The sequence below is a fragment of the Rattus norvegicus genome, chromosome 4, assembly GCF_021556685.1.
Source record: "Rattus norvegicus strain SHRSP/BbbUtx chromosome 4, alternate assembly SHRSP_T2T, whole genome shotgun sequence".
Classification (NCBI taxonomy): domain Eukaryota; kingdom Metazoa; phylum Chordata; class Mammalia; order Rodentia; family Muridae; genus Rattus; species Rattus norvegicus.
This window is the reverse complement of record NC_141537.1, coordinates 97,171,677-97,195,627: the sequence shown is the minus strand read 5'-3', so window position 1 is coordinate 97,195,627 and position 23,951 is coordinate 97,171,677. Positions and strand designations below refer to the sequence as shown.

General features: G+C 44.2%; 1 protein-coding gene and 1 long non-coding RNA gene across 5 annotated transcripts in view; one reads left to right on the top strand and one right to left on the bottom strand.

Moving 5' to 3' along the window:
- The window catches only part of LOC100912188 (uncharacterized), a 48,195-nt gene extending 35,748 nt beyond the window's left edge, over positions 1 to 12,447 (bottom strand). For 3 of the 4 annotated variants that reach the window (XR_015686633.1, XR_015686632.1, XR_015686636.1), the window contains exon 1: positions 12,106 to 12,447. This is a non-coding gene — a long non-coding RNA (uncharacterized LOC100912188). The remainder of the gene's footprint in view (positions 1 to 12,105) is intronic. The other variant, XR_015686634.1, reaches the window with a different exon arrangement.
- Gadd45a (growth arrest and DNA-damage-inducible, alpha) lies at positions 11,636 to 13,938 on the top strand. The gene is given in 4 exon segments (NM_024127.2): positions 11,636 to 11,829; positions 11,919 to 12,020; positions 12,125 to 12,362; positions 13,260 to 13,938. Coding segments are annotated over 4 exon segments (498 nt in total). The 5' UTR covers positions 11,636 to 11,785; the 3' UTR covers positions 13,374 to 13,938.
- Positions 13,939 to 23,951: the final 10,013 nt, after the last annotated feature.

Sequence of the window (23,951 nt, the reverse complement as noted above, 5' to 3'; positions counted from 1 at the left end):
CCCATTGCCGCCCTACCCCCAACAATCATGTTCACTGGGGGTTCAGTCTTAGCAGGACCCAGGGCTTCCCCTTCCACTGGTGCTCTTACTAGGATATTCATTGCTACCTATGAGGTCAGAGTCCAGGGTCAGTCCATGTATAGTCTTCAGGTAGTGGCTTAGTCCCTGGAAGCTCTGGTTGCTTGGCATTGTTGTACATATGGGGTCTCGAGCCACTTCAAGCTCTTCCAGTCCTTTCTCTGATTCCTTCAACAGGGGGTCCTATTCTCAGTTCAGTGGTTTGCTGCTGGCATTCGCCTCTGTATTTGCTGTATTCTGGCTGTGTCTCTCAGGAGAGATCTACATCCAGTTTCTGTTGGCCTGCACTTCTTTGCTTCATCCATCTTGTCTAATTGGGTGGCTGTATATATATGGGCCACATGTGGGGCAGGCTCTGAATGGGTGTTCCTTCTGCCTCTGTTTTAATCTTTGCCTCCCTATTCCCTGCCAAGGGTATTCTTGTTCCCCTTTTAGAGAAGGAGTGAAGCATTCACATTTTGGTCATCCATCTTGAGTTTCATGTGTTCTGTGCATCTAGGGTAATTCAAGCATTTGGGCTAATAGCCACTTATCAATGAGTGCATACCATGTGTGTTTTTCTGTGATTGGGTTACCTCACACAGGATGATATTTTCCAGTTCCCTCCTTTTGCCTATGAATTTCATAAAGTCATTGTTTTTGATAGCTGTGTAATATTCCATTATGTAGATGTACCACATTTTCTGTATCCATTCCTCTGTTGAAGGGCATCTGGGTTCTTTCCAGCTTCTGGATATTATAAATAAGGCTGCTATGAACATAGTGGAGCACGTGTCTTTGTTATATGTTGGGGCATCTTGTGGGCAACCCTTGATTTCTTAAAAGCACTGAAATTAGAGGGGTAAACATTGAAATTGTACTAAAGACTGCTCTAACTTTCCTTTATTCTTCATTTCTTTTTGTTTTCAATCTCCTGAAAATTTTTTGTTGTCCTTATTCGTACAGCCTCTTTAAATTCTCCCATCTAAAAGAAGGATCTCCATAAAAACCTTTTCAAAAGGGGGATTCAGTGGTAGAACATAACAAAGATTCGGTTGTCACCTGAAGGATAAATAACGCACCATCCCATGCTATTCCCTGGCCGCAGCGGTCTTGCCACCTCCATGACTAGCCCCATGCAGTGACCGCCCATCTCGTGGTCTCTTTCTGTGGATTCTGCTCACATTCCCAGTCATCCACTCCTTGTGGTTAGCTGTCTCAAATCCCTGTAACCCCGTAAAATCAAAACTCTAGAGGCTTCTAATTTATCAGTCAGATTTATATCAGTAAATTTTCAACCCAAAGAATGCCTGCACAATGAACTCAAAACTCAACTGATGTAGACACAAGCTACACACCTAGAAGAAGCTACACACCCTACTTATTATTTAATCTTCTATCTAAGAAATCCCCAATACTTATGGCTCCCAGGACTGTGTGGTTCTGGTTCTTCTTCCTCTCCTATAGGTTCTATCTTATCTCCTCTTCTCATTTCCTTCCTCTATCTCTCTGTACTCCCTGTACTCATCTCTAAAATTCTCAGCCCATCTTCCTTTTCCACTCCCCAATCACAAGCTCTCACCTTATCTTGTGCCTGCCCTCACCTGTCTATAGACAGCAGTCCACATTCATTCCCCAGCATAAAAACAACCAAAAGACCCATCACCATTATAATCTGCTTATGCTACATTGAAAGAATAAGCCTTGGACTTGGCAATTAAGCACCTTTTTACCTACTAAGTTTTCGAGTTCAGTGTAAGTTAATAGAGATCACTGATCATTCGTTTATAAAGCATACCAGTTGATGACTCTTTAAAAACGACCTTCAACAAAACATTAGGGCAGCATGGAGGGAGTATGAAGAATAGTGTGCAATAATACACACACCTTCTATGCTTTAACAAGACCACAAGCAAAGTAGCATTCCCTCAAGACAGCTTCTGCTTTGCTATGTACAAAAAGACCAGGTTTACAGCCCTAACTCTAGTTTATTTACCACAACCTTAAACCCAGACCTACATCTTTTCAGCACAAGATCCGAGTTAACAAATGTTTAAGGGTCTAATGTACGTAAGGCACTATTCTGGTCACTCAGAGATTGATAAGTGAAACAAACTAAATTTGCAGCCCTTTTGCGGGGCTGACCAACCCTTTTATAAGGTTTGTATATAAGATATCCTGTATATTAGCTGTGTACACTGCAATTTATAATAGTTGCAAAGTTACAGTTATGAAGTAACAACGAAATTAATTTTATGGTGGTCATCAAACATGAGGAACCATATTTTAAAAAGTCGCAGCATTAGGAAGGTTGCAAACCACTGTTCTAACCACTGAACTTTCACTCGATGACTGGGATGGCCAGTAGAGGACGGTCAGGTGGCCGAAGGTTTTAAGAAAGGTAGATGTGTCAGAGGATGAGTGGTGATGTACATTAAAAGACAGAAAAGTGTTGGGGATTTAGCTCAGTGGTAGAGCGCTTGCCTAGCAAGTGCAAGGCCCTGGGTTTGGTCCCCAGCTCCGAAAAAAAGAAAAAAGAGAAAAAAAAAAAAAAAGACAGAAAAGAGCCTTTGCAGATCAGAGCTTTGGAGGGTGTAGAGGTGTGAGAATGTTTACACTTCCGGAAGTGAACAGGGTAGAGACCAGTGGATACATTCATCATAGTGGGACTTAGCAGTGATCATAAGAAATGGTTGCCTGGTCTTCAGTTTGAAGTAGAGCCAATAGTACTTACTGATAGAGTGGAAGAGGGCTGAGAGAGAAAGGAGTCAGTGGGAGGAACAGTGATGCCACCAACTACATCAGGGACAGATTTAGAAGAACAAGAAGCTGGAAACTTTTGTCATCTGAAGTTCGAAACGCTTGCTGATAAAGATGAGTAAGCACCAAGGCTCAGCAGACCACACGCACATTCAATAGTCACCAGAGTATCAATGGTAAGGCCGTGAGACCACATGAGGTCATTAAGACCATGGGGACAGATAGAGAAGAGGTTCAAGGACAGAGCTTTCCAGAGGAAAAGGCAAACTTTGCAATGAAGCTGATGTGGGAAGAGGATCGTTTCTTTGAGAGGGGAAACCTCTGAGCCTGTAGGAGCCACCAACTCACCCACCTTCCTCATGGGGAACCAGCCTGTTGAACAGAGCCTCTCCAAACACTCCTGGGATGAAATCTTCTGAGGCAAACTCTTGTTGAGAGGTAGGGATTAGGGTGAGGTGCGCCTTGAAGGCTCTAGTCCTCTTATTTTGACATGCTGACTGACTGGTGTGATTTGAATGTCTAGAAGTAACACAGGGCAGCTGGCCCAAACTGCCCACAATACCATGACTCCATTACTGTCTCCTCTGACAATCCCCCTCTTGATATAGCCTCCATGGCAATCCTCCTATTTCTACCTCCTGAGTATGAGATTATAGGCATATGCCACCATGGCGAACTACCACTGTTCTTTATAGCAGAAAAGAGTTGTCAGAGGGTAAGTAATTCTTAAACCCCAAAATGGTGGAACTGGGAACACTGTACAGTTTTACATGGGAGGTAAAAAATTATCCATGTTTAGTGACCTAGATAAGAGCATTTGCATCAAGCCTGAGAATCTGAGTTTGATCTCTAGAACCCATGTGGTGGAAGGACAGAACCCCTGAAAGGTGTCTTCTGACATTTCCACATGTGAGCCTGTATGTGCACAAACATATCCCCCCTCTCTCACACACATATCCCCACCACATACGCACATACATCATACACACACATATCATACACACACACAAATATAAATCATATACACATGTCTCACACACAATACAGACACATATCACACATACACAAAAAGTAAAACAAATAAATGTAAAAAAGTCTAGGAATTTTAAAAAAAGATATATTTTATTTTAAATTATGTGGGTGTAGGGGTGCATATGTGTATGTGAGTGTCAATGACCCCAGGAGGCCAGAAGCATCAGACCCCTGTGGGCCAGGAATTACAGGCAGTTGTGAGCCATCAGACATGGGCGCTGGTACCAAACTTAGGTCCTCTGCAAGAGCATCATACTCTCTTAACCACAGTACCATTTCTCCATCCTCCCCCCCATTTTTAAATTAAACAACATTTATTTACTATTTCAGAGCTTCTGACTATCTGAAGTCTGAGCCCAGCTGTTCCATGGGAAAGAAGTTGGGGAGGTTGGGGAGGAGGACCTATTCTCTAAGTCTGGCTAACAGCTCAGACCTGGGGAATTCATAGGTTCAGGTAGGCAGGGGACTTGTTTCTGATGCTTAACCAAATCTACAAAGCAGTGAACTACCTATTAAATATCCATGCTTATAGCCATAGACAAGAGTTACTCCCATTCAGTGAGGGAAGCCTCTTCATACAAAGAACAGTGGTGAGTACAGACACTCATAGCTGCTCAAGATACAGAAAATAATCAGTGGTTATGGGCTCAGCCCTAAGCAAGACAGAAACACCATCTCCTTCTTCTAAGGCTCAGGAATATTGCAAAGGAAAATGCAGGAAGTAAGTAAGAACCAGATAGAGGAAACACTATTCTCTAACCTCAATACAAGTACTGCAATTATTAACCCTCAACTACTCTAGTTACCTGCATCAGACCTGTATAAGATCAGCTCTATCAACAATAAGTCAAAGAACAGGGAGTCGGGAGGGCTCCCTGGGCTTCACCTTTTACCTCTTAAGTATTGTTAGTGATGGGGTTGGGGATTTAGCTCAGTGGTAGAGTGCTTGCCTAGCAAGTGCAAGGCCCTGGGTTCGGTCCCCAGCTCCGAAAAAAGGAAAAAAAAAGTATTGTTAGTGATAAAGTCTGGGAGATGGGGAATTACTGTCTTTAGTAGTTTATCCACTGCTAAGACCACTGGCCTCCAAATTCATGGTCACGCTGTCAGCCTTGGGTAATTTCAGTGGGTCCCAAAACAAAGTAAATAGGCATGAGTGTAAGACAGAGATTTGTGAGGGGAGTGTTGATGTAGCGATTGGGAAGTGGAGGATGACAGCCGGCAATATGTGTTTTGTATATGTGTAAAACTGTCTTAGACATTTCATTAATAGATTAATAGTAACCGCATGTAGTAGTACTAGGAGTCCAGATACAAACCACTGATCTCCCTCAGCATGCTTAAATCAATGTTGGTCTGTGGTGGTTTGCCCTGGAGTTATCTGTATTTTGATGCTAATTCCGCTGCCCCAAGGATGGCTGCCAGGTTTGTACTCAGGACTCAGGTGACTTCCTCCGAACCTTCTCCCCACTTAATTTGTAAAATACAGGTGAGAGCTGATACAGGATAGAACGAGGCCTGTCATTGGATGAGAAGGAAGGATGGGTGGGAGAAGGAAGAGGAGGAGACAGGAACAAAAGACAGAGGAGACAGAGAGTAGCCACAGGACAACATGGAGGCTGATGTTAAAATTCCACACTGTACCTTTACAGGTTGTTATGAATGTTCTTAAGGGATGGATGGTACTGGGCTTTGTGTGTTTAGGTGGGCAATTATATCTTACCAATCGGATCAAAGGATATTGTGTTGTGTGTTCTTTCATGTGGTGATTTAAGTTTAAGAGAGTGTGTGGTGGCTGGTCTGGGCCACCATGGAGTTGGGATGTGTGTTTCTGGCATGGAAACTTGCCTTGGGAACTAGATAGGTAGAGAGATTGCTGACGGCTCAGAGAGAGGCCTTTGGCAGTGTGCTATGGGATGGAGGAGAGTGGGTGAGACACTTCGCTGACTGAGATTTTAGATATCTAGCAGATATTTTGGGGCACTGCGGTGCCGGACCTAGTGGGGGATAAAAGACAGCATTTTATTTTTTATATTTTTACAACATTGGTCAGGCTACACTCCCATCTAGAAGCTTAGTGAGGAAGAATCAGTTTCTAAGCTTCCATAGGCCATTAAAACAGTTGATTTCCTTGTTCCTGCAGTTTGCTTCTTTCAAGCCAGCAATGGAAAAATATATTCAGTCTTTCTCTAGAGAAGGTCCAGTTCTCTTCTAAAGACTTAACTGCAGCTAACAGTCCAGCCATTCTCCCCTACATGGTCTACTCTGGCCCAAGGAGACACTCATTTAATCTGGCTCCCAAGGTTGTCCCCTGAACACAACACAGGCAAGCACACGCATGGACACCTACATGAGCATGCACTGACACGACCTTATCTGTCTGAGTCAGGGCTATATGGAGAATTTCCCTTTCTTTCATTCAGAGTCAACTGCTTCGGGACCTTTATTACACTTACAAAGTCCTTTCCTCTTTGCATGGAATGTAAAACCCCCTTGTCATATTTTATTAGTTAAAGCAAGTCACAAGTTTTGCTCACACTCAGGAGCTGTTAGAGATCATTATGACCGTATTGGACTTTTTCCCATCACTGTGATGGTCCAAGAAAATAAACTTTTATATTCCATTCTGTCTTAGACACACTTCTCATTGCTGTAAAGAAAAATAAACCTGGCATAAAGAACGAAAGAAAGAGCTGGTGTGGCTCAGAGTTTTAAAGGCTCTGTTGACTGTGGCCAGCTGTGAGACTATCACATGGGAACATGAGGCAGAGGATGCTTAACCCCTGGCAGGAAGGAGGCAAGAGAAAGGAAGGGACCAGGAACTAGGTGTATCCTTCAGAAGCACATCCCCAGTTACCTACTTCTGCCAGCTAGGCACCAGCTGCTAGCATGGCTGCTGCTATCTAAAGAAGCACTAGTAACTGCAGACCAAGCCTTTGATTTCTGAGTGGAGGAGGGGAAGAGGAAGGGGGATGGGGAGGAGAGGAGAGGGTTGAGAACGTTTCATACCTAAGCTACAAGTTCACAGGAAATACTGATCCTAAGGAAAGACACATGTTTAGGGAATGGTAAGTCTTGCCCAAATATGTTCTGAAACAAAAATGGATATAAACTCACAGGTTTGCTGTAAAACAAAACAAAAATACCCCAAATCCCAAAAACAAAACCAAAAAAGGACTTATCAATCCTATGCAGATCAACAAGAGCAACAAGAAGTTGAAGCCTTATGGTTTTATAACTTGGGATTTCAGTTCTAGGCAGTAGGCTGTGAGTTGACTCACACTGAGATAACACGCTCCTTTTCTTTCAGTAGCATTGACTACTGTTTGAAAGAAGGAAACATTATAATTACATATTATAGAACCAGTGATAGGAATGTACATATGATAAGGATGATGTCACAAAACTTGAATATGCAAAACAGCAAAATAATGTAATAATTCTCTAGTGCTTACTTCCCCATGACTACTAGATGTAACCATTTAGGGTTTTTATAAGTATGATTAAAATGTCATTCAAGTCCTCTACACTTCAATACCTGGAACTACTTGGAATAGTTTAAAAATAATAGTAGGAGGGGATGATGATGCATACCTGTAATTCCAGCACTCAGGAGGCTGAGGCAGGAGGATTGAGAGCTTGAGACCCTGTTAGAAACAAAATAGTAACTGTGCTGGCTAGTTTTATGTTAGTTTGCCACAAACCAGAGTGAAGAGAGGATGGAACCATAGTTGAAAAATTGCTTCCATAAGATTGAGCTACAGGGAAGTTGGTAGCATATTTTCTTAGTGATTTATTTGGGAGGGTCCTACCCATTGTAAGAGATGCCATCCCTGAGCTGGTCACAGGTTCCCTAAGGGAGCTGTTTAAGCAAAGCAGGGGAAGAAAGGCAGTAAGCAGTACACACACAGAGCTCTGCATCATTTCCTGCCTCTAGGCTCCTCCCTCTAGGCTCTTCCCTCCAGAGTCCTGCCTACAGGCTCCTCCCTCTGGGCTCCTCTCTCCAGGCTCCTGCCTCCAGGTTTCTGTCTTGGCTTTCCCCAATGAACTGATTCAGGATACATAATAACCAAATAAACCTTTCCTTCCCTCATTGCCATGTTTTTTTTTTTTAATCAAAACAAAAGAAACCCTATCTAAAAGAATAACTTTCCATATTGGAGCTGTTATGCAGCATATAAACATCTATCAGTATAATCCAGGTCTCTAATATACAACTGTAATCAAGCAGGGAAGCTGAATGCAGTTCCTACTTCCAACCATAACACCACAGAGGACAGTCAATCACTGATGAAATGTTCCAGCTAGACTCAGCAATGAGGCAGTATGACACAAGCTTGTCTGAGTCAGGACGTATGACATGAATCTTTTCTGAATACCAGAAGACTCTTTCAAGACTTGAATAAAATGCCCTTTTTTTATAAGGCTGTGCATAGCATGAAGTATACTTTTTGAGGGATAAATACTATACTTTTACTATGTTATACACGTTTTAAACTTCAAATAGTTGCCTTAAGTGGGGCACAGTAGTAGCATGTTTCATCTGAATTGGCATAAACAGTGCATGGCTCTACTATCCCACAGCTTCCATTCAGGGGCTTTCAGCTTAGCTAGCTGATGACAGTGAATACCATTTTGTCCTAAAATCCAGTTGAAACATATGTATGATGGCGATTCTTGGTTGTCAACTACACTACATCTGGAATTATCTAAAATTCAAAAACATAGCACTCAAGTGAAGAAATTCTTTGCTTAATTTGAAATAGGAAGATCCACTTCTAATCCAGATCTTAAGGCAGGAAGACACGCTCCTTTAATCTGGATCTTGAGGTGACAAGACAAGGTGGGGAAGATATACCTTTAATCTGGGCCACACCTTGTGTTGGAAGCTTATACATGGAAAAAGGAAGTGTTTGCTCATTGCCTGCTCGCTCTAGCCTTGCTTGCAAGTCTATTCCTTCACTGCCATTAGAGCCTACTTCATTGGGATTTCAGCACATACAGAAGACCAGCTGAGACATCTGGCCTCATGGGCTGAACAACTTCTAGATTCTTGGACTTTGTTCATAGCCAGCCATTGTTGGATTAGTTGGACTGTAGACTGCATGTAAGTCAACTAAATCCCCTTCATATGTGTGTGCGTGTGTGTGTGTGTGTGTGTGTGTGTGTGTGTGTGTGTGTGTGTGTGTATTCATTGTATATGTTCCACTAGTCTAAGGAACCTTGACTAATACAATGGATATACCAATTAGATCACGAGGTTTTTGTAGAGAAAGGACAAGAAATTGTTTAGGGCTTGTATTTTTTTTTTTTTTTGAAGTGATGTCAAAGGTGAGTTTTCTGAGAATTCATGCATAGGACTGTAGGATCACGAGGTGCTGATTAATTCTCAGATTATTTTCAACTCATGACACCCACTGTACTACTGAATGTAGGACTTGTTGAGGACACCAAGCTGATGAAGTCATAGTCTTTGCTGTCACATGATCCTCTAAATCTTTGTCAGCTTGCATCCTTCCAGAGAACTTCTAAGAAATGTCTAATGGGTAGAATCCCAGAGTTCTAGGGAACACAGTTTATTAGTCTTCAAATGATGACTTGGATCAGTTTGTGTAATGTTGGTTTTATGAAGCTGAAAATGTTTAAGTGACAGTTACCTGTCTTGCTCCTGGAACAAAATACCTGGTGGAAGCAACTTAAGAAAGGAAGGGTTTATTCCTCGGTACTCCATCATGGGAAGGCTTGACAGTCAGAGCTGGAAGTGGCTGGTCACATGGCGTCCTCAGTCAGGAATGAACCAAAATGCCCATGCTTAGCTAGTTTGCCTTTTCACATGCAGTGAAGACTCCAAGCCCATGGAATGGTTTTATCCATCATAGTGGGTCTTCCCATCTTAGCTAACCTAATCTAGATGGTCCATTACACAATGTCCAGAGGCTTGTTTTAGTGATAATTCTAAATACCCACAATCGAAGCCTAACGAAATATTGAAATTTCGTCCCTGTTGCTGTTTTGCAGCAGATCAAATCCTGGGCCTGAGCCTGGAACATGCTAGGCAACTGCTCTGCCATTGAGGAAGAATCCCAGGCCCAATCCCAATGTTGGGGAATAAATATTCATATTCATTCTCTCTCTCTCTCTCTCTCTCTCTCTCTCTCTCTCTCTCTGAGTGCTCTAACTGCATGTATGCTTGCATGCCAGAAGGGGGCATTCGATGCCATTATAGATGGTTGTGAGTCACATTGTAGTTGCTGGGAATTGAACTCAGGACCTAAGGAAGGACAGCCAGTGTGCTTAATCACTGAGTCATCTCCCCTGCCCTGAGGAATTCCTTAACAAGCATAGCTCATGTAAAGATTTAAGGCATAAGTATGAGGTACACAAGCATGCTGACGCTTGTTCCTTTACTCAGATATTGTCTCTTGGGGACATAGCACTTAGGGATTAAAAGGAAAGTTGTCTCCAATAAGTGAACTAGAAAAATCAACCTATCAATTTTCCATTAAGATTAAGAGAATTGGAAAATATTTTGTCCACAAGAATAAACACTTAAGGATGCAAAAGTCACATGTACTTCTGCAAAATTTACCTCTCTAACTGCCCAGTGACCTCAATATAAGCACTGTTAGGAATGCAAACCATTTCACCATTTCACCACTCTTGGTGACTAGTAGGTTCAGGCAATGTTTTCGTATTTATTGAATAAGCTCACAAAAAAAGGGAGTTTTGAACTATGCAGTAAAAGTTTACATTAAAAATTGTTTTTAATTTGTAACTCCTGCTTACAGTTATAAAGGTTTGCCTTCTACCTACAAGTTGCTATGTCTCAAAGGTGAAATTTTAGCACATGGCTAAAATGAACTATAGTTACAGCTTCATGATTCAGAGTGAGATCATAGGCAACAGAAGGCAGTGTCATACTCTGTGATGGGAAGTCTAGGGGGCATCATGAGCATCTCGAATTTAGACTGTGGTTACTCTGAATATCACAGAATTTGTCTCTTAGCTCTTACTTGATTAGAAGGAGCCTTCTTCAGGAAAGGTTTTAAGAACGGTGAGCTTGGCTCGTTAGACATGTGATCACCAGCTTACAAGGAGTGGGGCAGAAATTTCACCAGCTTTTTGTGGAAAAGATTCCAACTCGGTACTGTGCCATCACTACACACAAATGTGCTTTTTTTTTCCTCCCTGGAGTTTCAAATTCTCACAACCAACCAAAACCAAATCAAACCAGCCATCAGGGCACCAAAAGAATACTACTGGGAATAAGCAGCTTAACCTGTAACTTGCATATAAACACTCTGAAGCAAGCTTTGCCTGGTACGTCTGAACACTTAAAAATATGCTTACTAATAACAACTAGACTAGAGTGCATTAACCCCTGGAAATAAATTTTAAAAAGCAGTCCCTTAACACAAAAGAACACGAAACGACAATCAAAAGATGTCCACAACCAGAGAAACAATTGGCAGGCTGTTTCAGTCAGAGCTGAGGACACTTGAACCACTCCAAAAGCCCTCTGCACCAGATGGCTTCACAAACTGTCTAGAGCTGGCTCCGGACCCCACCAACCGGCTTTCTGCACCACCTTCGTGCCAGGGGCTCCCTCCCGCATAGCTCCGCCCCCTTCCGCTCAACTCTGCCTAGCTTGGTGGAGCTAGCGTCAGAGTGTCAAAGTCTGCTAATTTGCATGACCCAATGACCTGGCTGCATGTAAATGAGGCTAGCCGTGGTTGGCTGAGGGCTAGCCCCATATCTCCGGATCGGACCCTTTGTCCTCCAGTGGCCCCGAGGCAGCTGTGCAGTGTTCCCCAGCGAGGCTAAGCAAGAAGCCGGCGAGAGCAGAGACGCGAGGGTGGGAGCCAGCGCAGAGCCGGCGCCGGGCACTGTGGGGGCCAGGAGCAGCCCGCGCGCCGCGTGAGGGACTCGCACTTGCAATATGACTTTGGAGGAATTCTCGGCCGCAGAGCAGAAGATCGAAAGGTAAGTGTGCCTGCGGACTCGGTGGCCGCCACCCCTACGGCTTCGCGGCCCGGAACCCTACTGACCCGCTCTCGCCCTGCGATCTGCAGGATGGACACGGTGGGCGATGCCCTGGAGGAAGTGCTCAGCAAGGCTCGGAGTCAGCGCACCATAACTGTCGGCGTGTACGAGGCAGCCAAGCTGCTCAACGTGTAAGTGGCCCCGGCCACCCGCGCCCCCCGCCTCCCGCTTACCCACCCGCTTCTACCCCGCGCTCCCCGGAGCTTGTACACTCACCGTTGCCCACTGTCTGTAGAGACCCGGACAACGTGGTCCTGTGCCTGCTGGCTGCGGATGAAGATGACGACCGGGACGTGGCTCTGCAGATCCATTTCACCCTCATTCGTGCTTTCTGTTGCGAGAACGACATCAACATCCTGCGGGTCAGCAACCCGGGTCGGCTGGCAGAGCTGTTGCTACTGGAGAACGACAAGAGCCCCGCTGAGAGCGGGGGCGCTGCGCAGACCCCGGACTTACACTGTGTGCTGGTGACGGTAAGAGACCAGGGGCTGCAGCTCAGAATCTGCTGGGGTGGACCTTGTCCGAGCTGGACGCTGATCTCGCGGGGGTTCTGATACTGTGAGGAGCGTGTCTAAGCTCATGGGTGGCCTCCAGCGGCGGATGATATCAGTGAGTCAGCAGGCTACCCAGCTACCCCTGCCTACCTCTGCACTAGCTCGTGTGACTAATTCTTTGAGCAGAACAGATTAGATAAAGCCACATTAAGTTCCCGGTTCACCCTTCGTTAAGAAGTCAGCTTCATTCTTCATTTGCTGTCAAAGCTAAAGATAGAAGTCGTGTAGGAGACAGACCTTATTAACTCCCTGGATATAGATACTCTGTGAAGTGTACGGAGTGGAATTCTTTTCTTTGCTGCTCTTGAGTTTGTTTAAACGAGCCCTCTCCACCCTCCTCCCCACCGCTTAAAAATGTGTGGTGGGTGGATAGTGTTTTCAGAAAGAAATGTGCTGCTGTCTCGGTCTTCTGGTTTTTTGTTTTTGTACTCTTTTGACTTGTGTAGGGAAGTGGTAGCCTGATTATTTGTGCTGCCAGTGAAAAGTGCTATTCATTGTCAGGAAAGATAAAAGAGTTCAGCTGCCCTCCCTGCAGCTCTCACGGTGCACACAGCCTGAGAATGTTTTTCAGAAGTATTTTACTTATGACTCCACCAGGGTACGTGCTTGGAAGGGCAGTCTTGAGAATGATAACTTCATGAAGAGTGGGGTAGTTAATATGCAAAACTGTGTGGCTCAGTGTGCATTACAGGTGTTTAGACTTGGCCAAACGCTGTTTGGCAGAATGTTTGGGGTTTGGCCCTTTCAAAAGTAGTACAGCTAGTAGCATACGCTGATCATATTATGGGGAAGTAATTTTTCTAAATCTGTTCTCAGAACCCACATTCATCACAATGGAAGGATCCTGCCTTAAGTCAACTTATTTGTTTTTGCCGGGAAAGTCGCTACATGGATCAGTGGGTGCCAGTGATTAATCTCCCCGAACGGTGATTCCCCGAACGGTGATGGCATCTGAATGGAAATAACTGAACCAAATTGCACTGAAGTTTTGAAATACCTTTGTAGTTACTCAAGCAGTCACTCCCCACGCTGATGCAAGGATTACAGAAACTGATGTCAAGGGGCTGAGTTCAACTACAGGAGGGCTAGGAGATGACTTTGCAGAAGGAGAGAGAGGTGAGACTGAAGGAGGAAGCTGTGTGGAAACAGAAATCCAAGTCAAAAGGGACAAAAAAACTACAAAGAACTGTGCAAGAAAGAAAACTATTAATTTAGGATGGCCGGGTTACAGTAAAGTAAACCAAATATTGCTTTGTTGAAACTTTAAATGTGTAGCAATATTTTGGGTATTTTTTTTGGTCTTCATGCCCTCAAATAAAAGAAAAGTGAAAAGGGTTAATCATATTTTCAAGCCACAGTTTAATGTATTTTGATGAGATGTTAAATTCTCAGAAGTTTTATTATAAATCGTACTAAGTTATTTTATGATGTGAAAGGTTATTTATGATAAAACGTTTTTGAAGCACATTATCTAAAATAAACTGGTATGGAATAACTGTGTCGTTTCTCAATGTGTGGTATGTGTTTTCCAACATGGACTCTTATCAGACTTTGTATTGAAACTTTGCTTTAAAGCCACCAGGCAGAAAGATGGGTGATGGTAGAGGGTTTGGGTAAGGGCAAAGGGAATATGGAGAAAGAGTCACCTTGCAAAGTCTGAATTACAATGAATTATTAAAATGCTATAATTAATTGCATGCAAAACATAGAAGCAGAGAGGAGGGTTACCAAAGCTGCTTGAAGATAAGTGAAGCTTTTACTGAGGGGAAAAAAATCATCTTATTGGAGGCTTAAGAAATGAGCTTAGTTTCTCTAGGTAGAGACAGGGAAAGGGTATTGCTAACAGCTACAAAAGTTTGTGCAATGGTGCAGGCATGAAAGATCAGAGCCCGCAGAGAGACCTGCAAGGGTGACGCTGCGTGCCTCTGGTGTAGGGAGATAAGTGAGAGAGAGGGTTGGAAAGGTGGGGGTTCGACTCAGATGCTGACAGGAGTTCTTACATCACCATTATGTATTCGAGCTTCCTTCTGTGAACTTGCCACAGTCTGCAGAAGGAAGTGACATGGTCAGTGTTGTAGGTAGATAACATGGGAGGTAAGGGGTAGTTAATAGGGTGAATAGCTGTAGTTCCCAGTGTAAGGTAGTGAGAATGTTTTGTAGAACCATGACAAAGGGCAGGTTTCTCATGTTCTTAGCCTCTTCCCAGGGCACTATAGCTTCAGCCGAGCATTTCCACGACTGCTGCAAGGGGTCTGGATATATTAGGGAAGAAGTGTCAGAGAATAAGGAAAAAAAGACTTCAGTAGAAGAAGCCTTTGTACTGTCTGGTCAGTAGCAGGCCCATGTAGGCAGAGCCAGGGAACCCAAAGGGACATGCTGGAGAAAAAGGCCTGCAGAGCTGTAGTCTCCACTGTTTGCAGCTCCCCCCTCCCCACCCCCACCCTCTCTCTGGAGCTCCTTGGGCCCCTGTGTTTGTCAGCCTTCTTGTGACCAGCAGGGAGGGCAGAAGAAAACATACCCTTAAGCTTCTGCGCATCTTGTATGGCCTTCTTTTGTTTCTACTCTTAGGAATGTGGATTTCTAGGCCTTATTTAGTCTTCTTTTGCTTTAAGCCAAGGTGTAATCCCAAACAACTGGAGTAACAACATTTACTTTTTATATTAGCAGGAGATTTGAGAGCCATGCCTTTCAGGCAAGACCTTTAGCCTTCCCGCTAGAGGCTCGTCCGATCTGTTTCTACAACTGTTGCAGTTCATGAAATAAGTCAAACCAAGTAGGAGAAAAGCAAGTGGAGAAAAGCAGCTGTTTGCTGGAAAGAGCATGGGTGGCAGCCATGCCTCCCTCCATCAGGCCTCTCTGCCCTGATTCACTCAGGTGTAAAAGTGAAGAACACACTACCCAGCCCACAGCGTTGCCTTTTATAGCTTTGTCATCTCGTCATCTGGAAGGATGAGCTAATACCGGGTCGTAGATGTCTGCATACATTAGGTGATGAGTCAGTATTGGTTAAATAAGTGGAATAAGTAGAAATCATCATAAATCCAAGGCTGCAGCTTTAGTGAGAGAGCCTGTATGAGATCCTGCAGTGTCCCTGGCCCTGGGAAAAGTAATTACTACCTGGTACGTGGTATTTGCTCAGATCATAGCAACAGGAAAATATTGAAAGCCTCACAGAGATTCGTTACTTACCATACATATTATTAAAAAGGAGTTTGAGTCACTTAAGTCCCAGTGCTTAGTGATAAGAAATAGCAGGATCCAGCCTTAAGGTTGATCCGTTTCTGACAGGCTCAGCAATAAGTGCAGTTAGGTATTCTTTTGATTTTTGTTTTGTTGTTCCTTTATGAAGTAACTTAAACTTGGGTTGAAAAGAAATTCTGAACCATTGGTTCAGTAGGGCACTTGCCACCCAAGCCTGACAGCCTGAGTTTGATCTCTGAAACCTAAAGGAGAAGAGACTTGATTTCTCAGACTCGTCTTTTGACCACATGAGTGCAGGACATGTGCACATCCACCTGTCCACACGCACACACACGCAGACACACATGCACGTACACACGCACATCATGCACTACATTAATAAAATTCAAAAGAAGATAAATCTATAAGTATAAGTAAAGTATGCCTCTAACTTATGCTAATATTTAGTTAATTGCTTTAGAAATTAGTAAACAAGGTTGGGGCAGGAGGACTAGTTTGAGTTTAAGGCCACTGGGCTACCTCGTTCCAACCCACCCTGGTATCTTCATTAAAAACACAAAAGCAAACGACTGGCTTCTTTACATTCAACAAGAACAAAAACTTGACACACCTGCCTGAGATGTGTTGTTCACTGAAAAGTGGGAAATCCCTAGTTTCCCACAGGTGACTTCACAAATTCAATGTGGCGTCTGCTGTGTCTGGTGAGGCAGGGTCTTCAGTAAGTTAACGCTTTGTAATGAAAAGAGTCCAGGAAAGCAACCTTTTACAATAAACTATTTCCTAAGCTAAAAGAAATGGTGCTATTTGCAGGAAAGAGCTTATAACTAGAAACTTATAGAGTGTGCTTTATGACCTTACTATAACCTTCGACCTTAAAAAATTATATATGGGGAAAGGTCTGTTTTCTTTGAGAACAAAGCTCAATGGTACTGACACAACACCAAGCCAGGGTCCCTCAAACTAGAAGCTGAATTTTTCTTTTCTTTTAGACAATGCTCATACAAACATAAGGACATTGAAAGTGTTGTACACATGAAACGACCAAGAGCTATTTAATGAGTGTTTACTATGGTCATTAGACGAGGCTGAAAAAGATACTTGGGCCTCAGGGAGCTCACAGTCCAGTGAAACAGAAAGCACATTGGTATGGCCTAAAGTGAGTCCAGCCACAAAAGGCACAAAGGACTATTGTGGAAGTTTGAAGGAGAGAAGTTCCTGAGGGCATATAGAATAGAATGGAGGAAAAGGCTATAAGTTCTCTGATCAGAGTTAGCATTGCATTTCACAAACACCATAAAAATGTGTGGCTGATGGATTGTATGCAATTCTACTAGAGATGTAACCTATGGGTCCTCTTGGCACTGAAAAGTTTATAATTTGTAAGAAAGCCAAGCAAGTTCCTATAATAGATTTATTGAATGTCTCTCATGTACATAGTACTGTGTTAGGTCCCAGTTCTATAGCAGCAGTGACTTACCATGAAGGATGTACCTAGTTTGTTTCGTGTGTGTATGTGTGTGTGTGTGTGTGTGTGTGTCTGTGTGTGTCTGTGTCTGTGTGTCTGTGTGTGTCTGTGTGTGTGTGTGTGTCCCTCTACCCTGACACTGGGTGAATAGGGAGGTGCCCAACTAAGGATTCCTGTGGCTAGAGACAGGTCACTAAAGTTGAGTCATTTGCCAGGAAAGGCAAAGTGCTCTGTTGCAGGAAGAGCTTAGGTGATGGGGTTGACTTTCTACTTGGAGAAGGAGCCCAGCTCATGGCATGTTTGGGGCTAGCTCCTGGGATGTACCAACATAGCTTCGTGCCAAGTACTTTACTAACTACAATTCACCAGTCCTATGGCAATGGGTTCTGTTACTGTCCTCATGCTGCAAAGGAAACGAGACTAATTTGCCCAGGAGCATATTGTCAATGAGTGGCAAAGCCAGGACACATCATGTCTACTGATAAAAGGCGATGAGGCAGGGAAGATAGAAGTCACCAAGCCATGATTCTGTTAAAAGGCAAGCTTTGACCCACTGGGTGATGGAATGCTCTTTAAAAATAACTGGTAGAGTTGGGGCTGTAAGACTGCCCTTCCCTTTGGCTATCATTTTGTTGAGACAATGGACCCTAAGGAACTGGAATTCCCCCAGGAGTCTCCTGCTGAGAAGAAAAGGGCTGGCGCTGCCAGCCAGCAGGGAAGCTTTGTCACACAGTGCTGAATACTTGCAGGAGGACCTGGAGGCAGGAGCCAAGACAATGAGTGATGTGTCAATGATCACAGGGGAGGGCCACCCCTTGAACAGGACTGCACATTTCTTGTCTTCAATTTAAATCTAAGCCTCATGCCAGGAATTAGAAAGAAGAGGTCGTTAAACCTCTTGTAGGTTCCTTCCCCCCATGCGAAATTCTTTTCTTTGCATTTCACTAAGGTCTCCAATTTCCAATTGAGACTCCATAGCTGAGTCCAGCTTGTTAGAACCAGAGCAACTTCAGGAACACTGGGGCTATAGCTTAGTGGTAGAGTGCAATGGAAAAAAAGAACATCAGTGCATATATAAATATTATGTGTGTGTGTGTGTGTGTGTGTGTGTGTGTGTGTGTGTGTAGCACAACCAAGAGAAGAGATGGGCTGTTATCACACCATGAGAGCCTGGAAAAGGTGATGCCATGAATTGCAAAATTCTGAGGGGTTAGAAAGTGCAGCCAATTGAAATTTTGTTCACACAATATTTAGCAATTAAAAAAACAGTAGTAAAACACTTAAGCATGGGCAAACCTCTAGTGTCTCTTGAAAGTTTATTTCAGATTACTACAAATTAGGTAGATTAGTTAAAATAAAGGCAATGTTGCCTGAACATTCCATTTCTAGAGGCACTCAATGCATTGCTAACCTGCTTCCTCTTTACCGAGGGAATTCCTGGAAATGCTCACGTTATCACTGATCTATCTGTATACCAAATATATCTCTTCCTCTCTCATTTGGGCTAACAGAACACTTTTGTTAAAAATCCAGGGTTAGTACCTGCAATCCCAGTGTTCTGGTGACTGAGGCAGGAGGATTGCTATATAACCAGAAAAATATCCAGGGCCGAGTACAAGCTGTGTGCTCAGCACTGTGCTAAGGCTTGCTTTCTAAGATTGAGCCCATGTGGCTTTCATATACAGACAACTTTCAGATCAGTGTGGTACCAAAGCAAGCTTGGCAAATAGCCCCAACCACACCCCTTTGCCTGTGCAGTGTGATGGTCAGAAAGACTTCCAGAAAACGATGATGCCTGACCTGAGTCACAAGTGTTAATTGGGATTCTGTTAGGAAGAAGGGTGGATCTCGCTCAGTGTTGTTTACCCAGGTTTAGGTATTAAGGGAGTAAAGACAGGCGAGTGAAAAGGCAGAGACACGCTGAGGACTTTGCGTGCAAGCACAGCAGCACGGACTTTGCTCTGCAGACAGTGAGGTGACTGGGGATTATTTATTTATTGACAGGATTTCGGGGAAACATTGAACTCAGTATTGTAGCCGAGGCTAGCCTTGAACTCCTGATCTTCTTATCTCACCTCTCAAGTGTTCGGATTACAGGTAAATGCTATTAACACACCTGGCTTGAGGATTCACAAACACACACACACACACACACACACACATACATACACACACACACACCACCCAGAAAAAAAGGTTTAAATCGGAATGTTTTATCTCGTTCTTTCCTCTCAGATAGATTCAGGTTCCTAGGCCCTAGCAAGCTGGATCTCACAGGCTTGCCTGGCAGAGGATTGGTTACTATTCCTGCCTGCCTTATTCCCCACCCTGCACTTTACTGTCCTTTAACACTCTCTTAGGGTAGACATGTCATGTCCATGTCTTATCCTCTTGACCATGGTTTGGGTATGGTGAATGTAACTTTTCAGTCAGAGATTCTCATAACACCTTTATTCAAGGTGTTACACAGTGAACAGACACATGAATCACGGCTGTAGGGACCGAGAAGAAGCTGGAAATCAGAGCTCTGAGTTTAGATCTGAGGGTGAGCCTGGGATTTTCAGTGATGTGCTTGAACCAATTCCATTTGCAGCTAAAAGTAAGTAAACATATAGGGCTTTCATGCAACAACTGTGATGGCCCCAAGTAAATGAAGACAAACCCCAATGTCAGCTTAGCTCAGAAATGTTTGAGAAAATGAAGAAACCAGGGGATGGGTCCGAGGAGTAGCTGGGAGTCAAGTAGGCTGGCTATCAGTTTGAGGAAGGGGAGAGAATTCCTGAATGCCTCTTGGTCTTTCCGATCAGGCAACTGAGGCTAACAGTGCTACCAAGTGAACTGTGGGGAAGGGAGAGTTTAGCCTTGATTTATAGTTCAAGTCCTAATCTGAGTGTTTAAAATTGTCTAGTAGAGACTTGTCAAGATGGACTAGGATTAGGAGCACTGGCTGCTTTTCCGGAGGGTCTGGGATCAGTTTCTAGCACCATACTGCAGCTCACAAACATTTGAAACACCAGTCTTAGGGGATCTGACACTGTCTTCTGGCCTCTGTGGGTACTATATGTACTTACAGCCAGGCCAAACTCTCATACACATAAAATAAAAAGAAGTAAATCTTTAAAGAGAGTGTCCAGGAGGACAGACATGGCGGCACATACCTATTGAAGAAGCTGCTGTCAGGAGGATCACGTGAGCCCAAGAGTTCAAGACCAATCATGGCTTATTGTGAACCTCCCACCTCAGAACAAAAGAAAAAAACCTAATACGGGAAACAGAGCAAAACCTAGGTTGGTGTGGTGGTGCAGATCCATGACCTCAGCACAGGTGCACAGAGGCAGAAAGTCACTGTAAGCAAGTTCTAGGCCGACCTGAGCCTCACGGCTGAGTTCTAGGCTGACTAGATCCCATCTCAAAAGCAAGGAAGCAAGCAAACATAAGATAAAGTCTCCTTGCACAAAGACAAAAGAACTCTTAAGGGTGTGGGTGTAGGGGTAGGGAAACCCCAAACCATCCAGCTTTCAGCCTGAAGAGCTGGTGTGATCTCCCAAGAAAACCCACCAAAGTCAGAGAAGCAGGGGGAGGGGAGTGGTCCACAAAACAGAAACCTGGGGCCATGGAGGAATATAAGACATAGGAACAGGAGGTGGAGGAACGTCTGAGGTCCCAGAGGACAGTGGTATAAGAGCGGTCACACTGTTAGGAAGGTCTCTGAGGCAGTGAAGGGATTCTCCACTGAACCTGGAAACTGTATGGATGTGATCAGCTTCATTCTACCAGTGGGAGTAGTAAAAGCCAGGTTGTAGTGCCCTGGGAGGGGGAGGGGGGGAGACTAAGCCTCAGGAATGTGGCTTTGAATGGGGCCTCTCTTCGTATTAGTCTGCTGAAATGTAAGCAGTGCTACAAACCTGTGCAGCCACAGATAACTTCCCCACCTTTTAATCCGTGCACCAAAATAAATTCTTTCTCCCTTAAAACTGCTCCTGTCACTGTCAAGAACCAATGCGTCCACAATCCTCCTTTTCTTCACCAAAAAGGCTCTACTCACCCTTCAAAGTCCAACAGATACTTTGCCTTCTCCCCAAAATTATTGGCAATTCCTCCAGACACAGCAACAGCTGACACGGCCTTTGCCAAGCTGTGGGCAGTAATTTATCTTCCCATCCTACTGCCCATCCTACTGCCCAGACCAGACCATTATTGCCAAACGAACTCTGATGCAACTGACCTGCCTGGGGCAATGGGGAGTGAAGAAACAATAGACACATGTACAGAAATGCTGGGGTTGGGTGGCCCATGCTCTCGGATGGAGATGCACCAGTAGCCTGGAAGCTCAGAGTGCCCATATCTATTCAGATACATACATAAGGGTTGGCCGATCTGGATAAGAGGTCTATATAGAGGAGCAGTCTCAGGCAGTCACTGGAGGAGGAAGCTGTGGTTGATGCAGCACACACTATCAACATCCACACTGGAATCAAGGGAAGGCCTCGCCATTTCCATAGGTTTGAGGCATTGAAGTCCTCAGCACGGCCATGCTCATGTCAACAATACACATTCGCTCAGTACTTCACCTGCTCCCTGCAAAACTCTCTTTTGTCTTTTTGGAGTTTATCCAAGAGTGTATCTCCCATTGTGCTAGTAAATGAGTTAATGAAAGCCAAAGGCCTTGTCATTCCCACAGATCTTTGAAGATCTTAATTCGACTCTTAATTCGACTACTGTAGACAATTAAAGCTGAAAATGCCTTTCTGCAATTAATTTTTCCTTAAAAACTTTCTTCAGTCCTGGTAACAAGTCCATGGCTGAAATAGTAAGAAGTGAAATCGTACACAGTGAACCCATTCTTCTCAGCCTCCCAGTTCTCTCCAGTTTTCTTCCTTGCCCCAGTGGGAAGCATGCAGACCCCCGTTACCACAAATGATGCAGTCAACTTTCCCACAGTTGGGGAAATGGCAAAAGTCAACACATCCAGAGTGCAATAGAGAAGCCTTGCTCTGGGGCAATCACCTTGGTGGTTGTACAGACTAGTTTTTATCACAACTTGACACAAGCTGGAATCATCTGGAAGAGGGAACAGTAATTGAGAAAATGTCCCTACCAGATTGGTCTGTGTACAAGCTGGTAGTTCATTTTCTTAATTGATAACTGATGGGGGAGGGCCCAACTCAATGTGGGTGGTGTCCCCCACCCCTTAGTGATGGTGGTGAGTTTGTAGGTTATATAAAGAGGCAGGCTGAGCAAACCAGTAACTAGTGCTCCTCCATGGCCTCTGCATCAGCTTCTGCCTCTCGGTTCTTGCCTGGTTTGAGTTCCTTCCCTGACTTCAGTTAGTGACAGACTGTGATGTAGAGCAAGCTGAAATAAGCCCTTTCCTCTCACATTGGTTTTGGTAATGATATTTATCACAGCAATGGAAACCTTAGACAGGGATCATGGTGAAATTCAATTTCGTGATGAAATTTAAAGCTAGAGGAAAGTGTTAGGCATTGCATAGCCTGAATTCTTTTTACTGGACAAGAAAACAAAACCAGAGATCCTAGCTCTCCTGTGCTGAGACATCAAACTGGCAACCAGGTGGGAAACTGGATGGTTCAGTAGGCCTTCCTCTGTGGTCAAGCAAGGCTGGAAGATATTAAACGAAAACTTGAACGGTTCATAAATTTTATTATAGCATACTTATAATCATTTTATTATGTTACTGGTATTCAACTTACTGTGCCCAATTTAAAATTAAACTTTATCATAAGCATGTACATACAAGAAAAAGCAGTCTGCATAGGACCTGGTGCTATCCATGGTTTTGAGTGCCCACTGGCAGCATTTAGAATGTATCCCCTGTGGGCTGGAAAGAAGAGTAAGGAACAATGGGGACCATGTGGTTTTTCTATGTCAATTAAGCCACAAGAATTTTAATTCAAAAAGCAAATTAAATGTTCTTCCAGATCTAGGCTCCTACCTCTGTGTGTGTGTGTGTGTGTGTGTGTGTGTGTGTGTGTGTGTGTCTAGAGGCAAAAAATAGTAGCTATTACCTATATTTGCTGTGAGATTTGTCAATTAACAGATGCAAAATGCTACAAATAGTACCCGATCACAGGTCTTACCTGGAACAGGCCATCCTTTACACGTTACCCAGATATTATACTTGCTCCTTTCAGACAGGGTTTCCTGTAGCCCAGATTGGCCTCACTATGAGTCTGAGGGTGACCTTCTGATTCTCTTTTGCCTCTACTTCCCAAGTGTTGGAATTCCCCACATAAGCCATCATACTTCCTGGTCGTCTTGATTACTAAAAAAGTTATTTGTTTCCTTACCTTCTTGATTTTAAGATCCGAAGTATTTTCATGATCAAAACCACAACAACGGAAGTCCCACACCTGCGGATCCCAGCCCGCAGCAGCTCTCTGCTCCCAAACCCCGTGAGAGAGAGACCTCACCGCCTGGTCAGGTGGGCACTCCTGAGGCTGCAGATCGGAGGAGACCACCAACACTGCCGACCCCTGCCCACATCCCTGGCCCAAGAGGAAACTGTATAAGGCCTCTGGGTTCCGGTAGGGGAGGGCCCAGGAGCGGCAGGACCCCTGCGCCTGAGACACCGCCGGAACCTGAAGGAAACAGACCGTAAAAACAGTTCTCTGCACCCAAATCCCGTGGGAGGGAGAGCTAAAACTACAGAGAGGCAGACACACCTGGGAAACCAGAAGAGACTGCACTCTGTACACATCCAGACCCCAGAGGAAAACACCAAACGCCATCTGGAAACATGGTGCACGGAGGCTCCCGGAAAGAGCAGCGCAGATCTTCTCGGTTGTTGCCGCCACGGAGAGGACTTAGGCAGTACCCCA